At 36.3% G+C, this 8298-nt stretch overlaps 1 protein-coding gene across 1 annotated transcript; it reads left to right on the top strand.

The window, feature by feature from the left end:
• Positions 1-9: 9 nt before the first annotated feature.
• LOC116217558 (peroxisomal multifunctional enzyme type 2-like) lies at positions 10-6852 on the top strand. Its single transcript, XM_031557398.1, has 6 exons — positions 10-123; positions 1107-1340; positions 1731-1782; positions 2294-2365; positions 3805-3908; positions 6745-6852. Exons 1-6 carry the CDS (start codon positions 76-78, stop codon positions 6835-6837), a joined length of 603 nt encoding a protein of 200 aa, XP_031413258.1. The 5' UTR covers positions 10-75; the 3' UTR covers positions 6838-6852.
• Positions 6853-8298: the final 1446 nt, after the last annotated feature.

Genomic DNA, 8298 nt, shown 5'->3' with positions numbered 1-8298 from the left:
TAATTCCTTTCTCTAGAATCTATAAGTGTATTGAATGATGCATTAAGTCAGATAGAGTCACAAGGGAGTATATCTATGAATTCCACAAATTCTAGATCAGTGGTCTCTTCAGCAGTTGACACGGTGAGTACCTCTGTCTACCAGACATGCTTAAACCTAGCTGAAAACCTTGGGCATAAACACTTGTTTGTGTGTTAGTGATTAGCTTCTATTTTAGCTTACTGTCTGCAGAACAGAAGATGTGAAGGAGCAAAATAAGAAACTTTAGTGGACTCCACTCTCCATTTTTCTTATCATTGATGGGAAAAATTGAGACTAAACAGACTGAATAAAGTAGAATGCAAATGCTTGTAAATTCTGTAAGCCTTTTTAGTTAGGTATGGTTCAGATAAGACTCAACAAATATCCTAGTTTGGAAGGGACCTGCAAGGATCATTGAGTAGAGCTGCTGGCCCACATGGCACAAACCAGAATTAAAACACTGTGCCTGTGAGTGTTGTCTGAACACTTAAACTCTGGCAGCGTGGGGCTATGACCACTGACTGCCCTGGGGAGCATGTTCCATGCCCACCACCCTCTGGTGAAGTAGCTTTTCCTAACACCCAACCAGACAATCCCCTCATGCAGCCCTGTGCTGTTCTCTTACGTCCTATCATGATCACCAGACAGCAGAGATTGGTGCCTGCCACTCCACTCCCTGTAAGGAAGCTGGAGGCAGAGGATATGCACTAAGCAATGCATTTTTTACTTCATCTCCTTTTTAAAATATAGCTAATTTTTCCTCTTTTCATTTTTATTAGTACTAACAATTCCATTGACTGTTCGTCTTTTTGAGAAAAAGCTCTTGCACAATGCTGGGCACAAAGCCATATGAGGTTACAACATAAACTGCTTGCAGTAAGATAGTTATTGTAGGGTTGCTTGTATTGCAACAAAAATAATACTGTGTTGCAGTATCTGTTGCTCATACTTCACTTTTACATGGAACTGTGCTTTTGAGAAAATGCTCAAATGTGGAATTTTCTTGATATGGGAATTATAGAAAGAGTGCAAGTGCATTACTGAGTATTATGAAATTTTATTTTACACTGATTTCTGATTTTCAGACGAGCCTTGTTGGCCGGGAGTTGACTACTAAGGTGTATAAATATACTCACTTGGAGCCTATTCTATATGCTCTTGGTGTGGGAATGTCAACTAAGGATCCAGATCACCTGAAATTTCTCTTTGAAGGAAGTGAGGAGTTCTGCTGTTTACCAACCTTTGGAGTTATTCCAGCTCAGACTTCAATGTTTGATGGTGTTCCTTCTATTCCGGGACTAGATATGGATCTTGCAAAGGTATAGAAGAGCTAAGTACCTAATTTTGTTTGTCCTTCTTGTAACAATAAATTAACTTTAATTAGCACATTTGTAATACTAGTAAGTTCTGTCTATTTTAAAAAAGGAAAATTCAGTGGTTTGTGTTTGCTCATCATAAGAAATTACTCATTTACTTCATTTATGTGAACTGAATCTTCATAGGATGGTACCAAAAAAACTTAAATATCATTTTGAAAATACTTGCTTTTGGATGTGAAGCTGGGGATAAAAAAAAACAACACAAAACAAAAAACCACACAATTCATCACATTCTAAGATATTGATTTCCTTGCCACTAATGACTAGAGGAATGGGGAGCAATGGATAAAAGAGCATATTTTTATTGTAGCATTGCCTCTCTCTACACAGATGCCGCATGGTGAGCAGTACTTGGAACTGTATAAACCATTACCAACCTCAGGTCAGTCCTTTTGTGTTGCTGATTTGCTTGTCATCCTGTCAACTTTTCTTATAGTCATGTTAAAAGTAGAAAGAGGGAAGCTGTGTTTCAATTTTTTTTTTTATTAATTTTTTTTATTGTTTTAATATTATTGCAAGAAGTGGGAGAGAAGAAAGGCAAACTGTTGCACTGTTGAAGGAAATAAGAAACTGTATGTTACAGAGCTCTGGTGTTATGTTTTTATGATACACACAGAAAACTCATGCCTAATGTTTGAAATACTAAAAGCTGGGTTTTACTTCTTTGTTTGTTTGTTTGTTGTTTGTTTTTGTTTTTCTTTGTTTTTAAATTTAGATAGTCTGAAAAGAAATGAGTTGATATTAAGAAAATGCAATACATGCAGGTCTATTACTCATATGGAATCATATGATTTTCTTCAAATTTCTATGATTCTCTAATTTGGTATTAACAAACAATCTTGAAGCAAAACCTTATGATTTGAAAATGTGTATTTGTTCTTATTCTCGTACAGGTGAATTAACATCAGTTTCAACTATTGCTGATCTACTGGACAAAGGTTCTGGAGCAGTCTTGCTTATAGATGGTGAGAAAGTTCGTAATTTTCTGAGGAGCTGTAATAAAACTTCACAGGCTCTGTATTAAATTAGCTGTAACAGTTGCTGCCAAACTTTCCGTAATAAAATCTTATTTTAATCTTCTTACGTGTTAATGAGAGCTAAGAAATGAGGTACTTACTGTGTAGATAATGTCATTGTTAAGCAATTGAGGTATTGAAATTAAGAGTGCTGTTTTTTGGAAAATGATTTCAGGGGTTTGCTTTCTGTCTGTGCAAGGGGAATAATGCACTTTGCAAACTGAACAAAGTTCTTTATTAATAATAGTTAGTCCTTTCTGAAGGCAGCCATTTTAGATTCTGCTGCCCTTCAACAACAGAACATGTGTCACCAAAACTTCCCTTCCTCTTATATCCAAGTTAAGGGATCAGAACATTTAGCAGCAGGAAGCTGCAAAGTGATTGTTTTCTGAATTTTGAAATCTTTAGATATGATATACCATGATACCTTGGGGGATAGACTACAGGAATAGATTTATAGTCAATGAATCTCTAATCACTCTTAAGTTTTTATTTTCCCAATCTACTGATAAAATTTTATAAAGATGTTTCTGTCCTTCTGTTCTTCCTTCTTGTGTTTTGCTCCTTTATCAGCCTGACTTGGAATCATAGAATGGCTTAGAACGGAAGGGACCTTAAAGAGTGTCCAGTTCCAATCCCCTGCTGTGGGGCAGGGTTGCCACTCACAGATCAAACAGCCCAGGGCCCATCCACCCTGGCCTCAAGTTCTTTCTATGAGCAGAATGGTGGTGGCATTTAAATTCCTTCCAGAAATGAAAGTGGGCGTTACTGTCAATATGGTAAATTTCAGTCTAAAGTGTGAGGGAGAGGAGTATGCATGAACTGGAAACAGGAACCTGAGTTGTAAGGATTCAGTGTGAGATGCTTAGCTTCAGGAATGAGTGACCTTAAAGTAAAACTTGCTCAGGAGCTCTTTTAATGCACCAATCAACGTAAACTGGTATTACATTATTATGTGAGTTGGTAGCATACTTTACATACTAGGGATTCTTAATAGCTTTTAATAACTCATATTTTATAGCTCAAGACTATCCTGTTATATGAATTGATAATGCTGTGTGAAATGCTGAAATAAATATTAATTGCAGCACTGCATTTTTAACACCTTAAATGTCATCTGCATTTTGATAGCTCGTTTTTAAATTTTAGATATAGATATAGATAAAATTCCATATAGATAAAATTCAAGATAAAACAGCTGATCAGTTTTCACTAGCCAAGAAGTGATTCACAATAATGCAGTATGAAAGTGTAACCACTGTCTTTTCCTTAACTTGTTGAAGCGAGCTTTGGCATATTTAAATCTAAACTATTCTCTTATACCCATAGATGCTAATTATATGAAAAAAATGTACAGTATGCATCCATTCTCTTTTCTTGTTTTTCAGTGAATACCTATTGTGGAAAGGATCTAGTGTGCTACAACCAGTTCTCTTTATTTTTTGTTGGAGCTGGAGGATTTGGTGGAAAACGAACATCAGAAAAGGCTAAGGTAACTTAAAGCACGTTAGTATTAAAGAAATAATAATTAATCTGTCATTCTCAATAAAATAGTTGCTATTTCAGCTACAAAGGATATGTTAGCATTTGAGTAGCACAGAATAGAACAGCTCAGTTGGAAGATAGCTCAGAGATAACATCTAGCTGCTTGACCACTGCAGGGCTAGAAAGAAGTTGAAGCATATTGTTCAATACATAATCCAAATGCCTCTTGAACACTGGCAGGCATGGGGCACTGACTGCCTCTCTGGGAAGTCTGTTCTAGTGTGAGACTGCTCTTCCAGTGAAATGGAACCTGTAAAAAAGTTACTCTTCGGGACATGGACATACCTTCTTTGGGACATGGTAGATACGTTCTTGCAATTAAAGAGCAAAGTGATTCTTAGCATGCTAGATATTCTTACAATAAAATATTTGAAATTACAAATACAAAGTATCCTAATTGAATACAGGATAGAAATTCTCAGGAAAATGTTCAGAATCAGAACTAAGTTGCGTTGCTATTTTAGTAACTGAGCAAAAATAACAAAAATAGAAGTTTTGGGAACTGGTATTTTCATATTATGTACCACTCTAAAATTGTGAGGAGCTGTCTGCTTCTCTCCAGTCATATCTGTTAGTGGCAAGTATTACGTGAAGATTTTGTTGTGTCATTAATAAGGCACAATTTAGTGTTGAGAGTATTTACAGTAATTTGCAGTCATTTGTGGACTTGGCATTAGAAAATAATGTCTTTAAATTGAAATTAATATGAAATGTATAACATGGACAGGAGGCTCCTAAAGTGGATGCATATTAAGCCTTTTAGAAGAGGATCTGTAGAAGTTGCAGTCTGGCTGGCTGTAACCTGAAATAGCTAAATTTGATCCAAGTATCCATTCTATCAAACCGCCCCTCTGCTGCCATCTGGCACATGGGAACAAGAACAGAGTATTGGTTCCACCTCTTCTGCAGTACCACCAACATACACCTCTAATGTTATGGGCCAACATAATAAAATTGCAAGCATTACTTTGAGAGCAGCCTTCATGTTTGCTTACTGTCAACCACACGCAATAAACAGACTGAGAAAAAAGATGTATTTTTCTTCACAAAAGCTAGCCTTGAAAGTTTTTCTTCTCAATTTACTTTTGATCTGAGCAATTTTTAAAAGCCTTTGAGATCTGAACAAAAAGCAGTAAAGTGGCTTTTATTTGTGAAAGCAGATTTTGGGAGCTGTACCTGTTGTGGATAAGTTTAAGATCATAATTTTTGGCTGTTCTTGTTTTAGCATGAGCAGCAAGGTCAGTGACAAGAAAGAAGTTGAGATTTTGGAGACTTTGCCTGGAAGCCTGATGCTGAGCTGTTTTGGGATTATGCCATGTAGATGCATAACAGACTTTTTTTGTCTGTGTGATTTTAATCCTGCACCAACTTTCCTGTAGTGACCACACTTTCATTTCTGCCTCAAGTTTACAACGTCAATTTGGAATCCATAATGCCATGTTTCATAGTTTATCACTGCAATATATTCTTTTCCTCCACTTCAGAACTTATTTTTATTTCTGTTTGGGAGGGCTGAGGTGGTTGAGGGGGCTATTTTCATTTAAAAATAATTGATATCTAGTGGCAATATTCTGTGTATATATATACAGAGAGTGCTAATGTTTCATTTAGTATTTTTTTTATATGTTAATTTTGTGCTAGTATTTGATCGCATTTTAATGCTTCAATATATGGCTGTGGTGAAAATCTTGGCTTGCTAAAGTGCTGAGTAGTGTTCCGTTTGAGCTTGCAGTTTCTGCAAGATAACTCTAGGTGTAGCTCTTCATAAACCTGTGTTTCCACATGAAAGAGGTTTGGAAAAGAACAGGGAAGCATTTTTTTTTTTCTCACTTCTCCTGGAGTGGTGCTCCTGCATTCTGGGGGAGAGTTAGCAAGTGATATTATAATAATGTCATGTGAACACACAGTGTGTGTGTCCAAATGCATGCAGTAACTAGTCAGGTTTCTGATGTATAACTTCTCTTTCCTTTAATACTGTGTTGAAGAGTAGTGCCAGCTCTGACAGAATGTTGTTACTGTGAACTAGAGCCTTGATGCACTGCAGTAATAAGTCAATTCAACATTTAAGTTCAGCATTTTCACTAATTGATGATACCTACTTTTTGTACATTTGTAATACAGTAGAGAATGTTCTTTAGTAGTTTTGTTTTGTTTTAATTTTTACCTAAACCTTTGTCAGTCATAGAGAATTGTTGTAATTCTACAAATCAAACTTCATTAATCAACTTTATCAGTATGCTGGTAAAGTTCCTATCATCAAAACTGACAGGAAAAAAAAAAAAAGGCTGCAGGTTGCTTAGAATGCTGTGTGGTTTCATAGGCAGCATGTATTTGTAAAGACAGAAGGAAAAGGCTACTGAAGGACCGAAAGCGATATAATTTGTAAGTGAGGGAATAAATTATTTGTATCCCATTGAGGTTTGGATATAATTTCAAAAGCTTTACTTTTATATTGACATTCCAAAATACTCATGTTCCATGAAACAACTAGCTTTTTAGATAATTCTTACTTGATCTTTTTGAATAGTTCGGAAGAAATGTAATCAAATTGATTAGCCTCGTGTTACTTAGGCATATCTGGTGCCTTATATTCACTGTCTTTGCAAAGATGAGTTTCAAGACTTATTTTTCTAACGTTAATATTTTTCTCTTACTTGTCTTTGAAGAAAGGTTGGGAGAAACCCTAACAGCTTTGTAAATGCTATTTTGTTTGTACATTTTTAACTAAATTCTGATAAAAGATTTCTTGTGGTGAAATATTGATGCAACAACTTTTGTTTTAGGTAACAGTGAATCCACCCAAGAGACCTCCAGATGCTGTACTTTCTGATGTCACAACATCTGATCAGGTAGAGTGGTACATACTCAAGATGTAAAAATGTTTATTTATTTTATTTGGAGAAACTAATCTTGCACAATAGTAATGGTTCCAGTTTTCTGCTATACCTCAGGTATTTATATATTCTTGTACTCCATGTATAATTTGAAAGTAAAGTTTTTGCCATGTTATGTTACAATAGAATATTCAGTGTTCTAAAACATTCTTGTCACAAGATGGTAACAATTTTATTATGCTTTTTATTACAAAATTCTACATAGAGGAAATTAGCATAGTGAACACGTATTCTGTTGTAGGAAAAAAAGGGAAGTTCAAAATTTACATTAAATGCTGCATGCAAACATGTAGTGGCTTAAAACATAAGAAGCTTTGAAAATCTAAATTTCTTTGGTAGTTACTGTCAGGTAAACCTTGAAATACTGACAAGTGTCTGTTCAGATGTTTTTCCTTCTATCCACAGTCACACTGAATCACAGGCATCTACTTTTCAAAAGTAAAACCTGAGTAAATAAAATCTATTCTTTTCTGAAGGTGCAGAAATGCAAGAGACAAGAAAAAGGGAAGGGTACCAGCATTAAGACAGAGAATATTAGTTTCAAAAGCAATGCAGTCTTGACTGGAGGCTATACCTATTGGAGGTGTTCAGTTAAATTATTGGGCATCAGCTGAGCTGTGGTAACCATGATGCCTGTTTGGTTCTGGTTATGTACACAGTAATTCAACTAAAGTCTCCCCCAGCTGATTTATGTACTTGAAGTCTAGTTACTCCGACTCTTTTAAACAGGGAAGACACTGGGTCAACATTCCTGTTTCTGTCACTAATTTACTTGCTGCATCATGAAAGACGCAGTGTCTGTCTAAAGGACACGGACATCCTATTCTGAATAGACTTTATCAAATGCACGTAAGCACATCAAGAGAAAAAGGGAAAATGAAAAAATACTCTACTATGGACAGGTTGAGAAATGATGCTGTCTAGCAACTGACACTTTATTAGAGATAAACTAAGACACAGTTATTTTAATGGCTGAGTCATTAAAGCGTTTTGTTTCAGTGCTGAAAACCTAGTTCAGATTCTTCTCTATGTGATAGTTTCATGATTAATTCCAGATTCATCAACTTTCAGAAGATACTTGTGACCCCTCACTGCTAAGTTAGTTTCTGAGCCTAAGTCTCAAGCCAGAGTCTCTCTAGAATTGTTGCTGCGTGGTAGTGATCCTATGATGCAGAAATTTCGAAACTTTGCTACTGCAAAATCACAGAATCACAGAATCACAGAATTGTAGGGGTTGGAAGGGACCTCTAGAGATCATCGAGACCAACCCCCCTGCCAAAGCAGGTTCCCTACACCAGGTCGCACAGGTAGGCGTCCAGGCGAGACTTGAATATCTCCAGAGAAGGAGACTCCACAACCTCCCTGGGCAGCCTGTTCCAGTGCTCCGTCACCTCACCGTGAAGAAGTTCTTACGCACATTCGTGCGAAACTTCCTATGCTGCA

Source organism: Meleagris gallopavo, chromosome Z (assembly GCF_000146605.3).
Source record: "Meleagris gallopavo isolate NT-WF06-2002-E0010 breed Aviagen turkey brand Nicholas breeding stock chromosome Z, Turkey_5.1, whole genome shotgun sequence".
Lineage (NCBI taxonomy): Eukaryota > Metazoa > Chordata > Aves > Galliformes > Phasianidae > Meleagris > Meleagris gallopavo.
The sequence above is the reverse complement of the archived record's forward strand: the minus strand, read 5'-3'. Positions and strand labels throughout refer to the sequence as shown.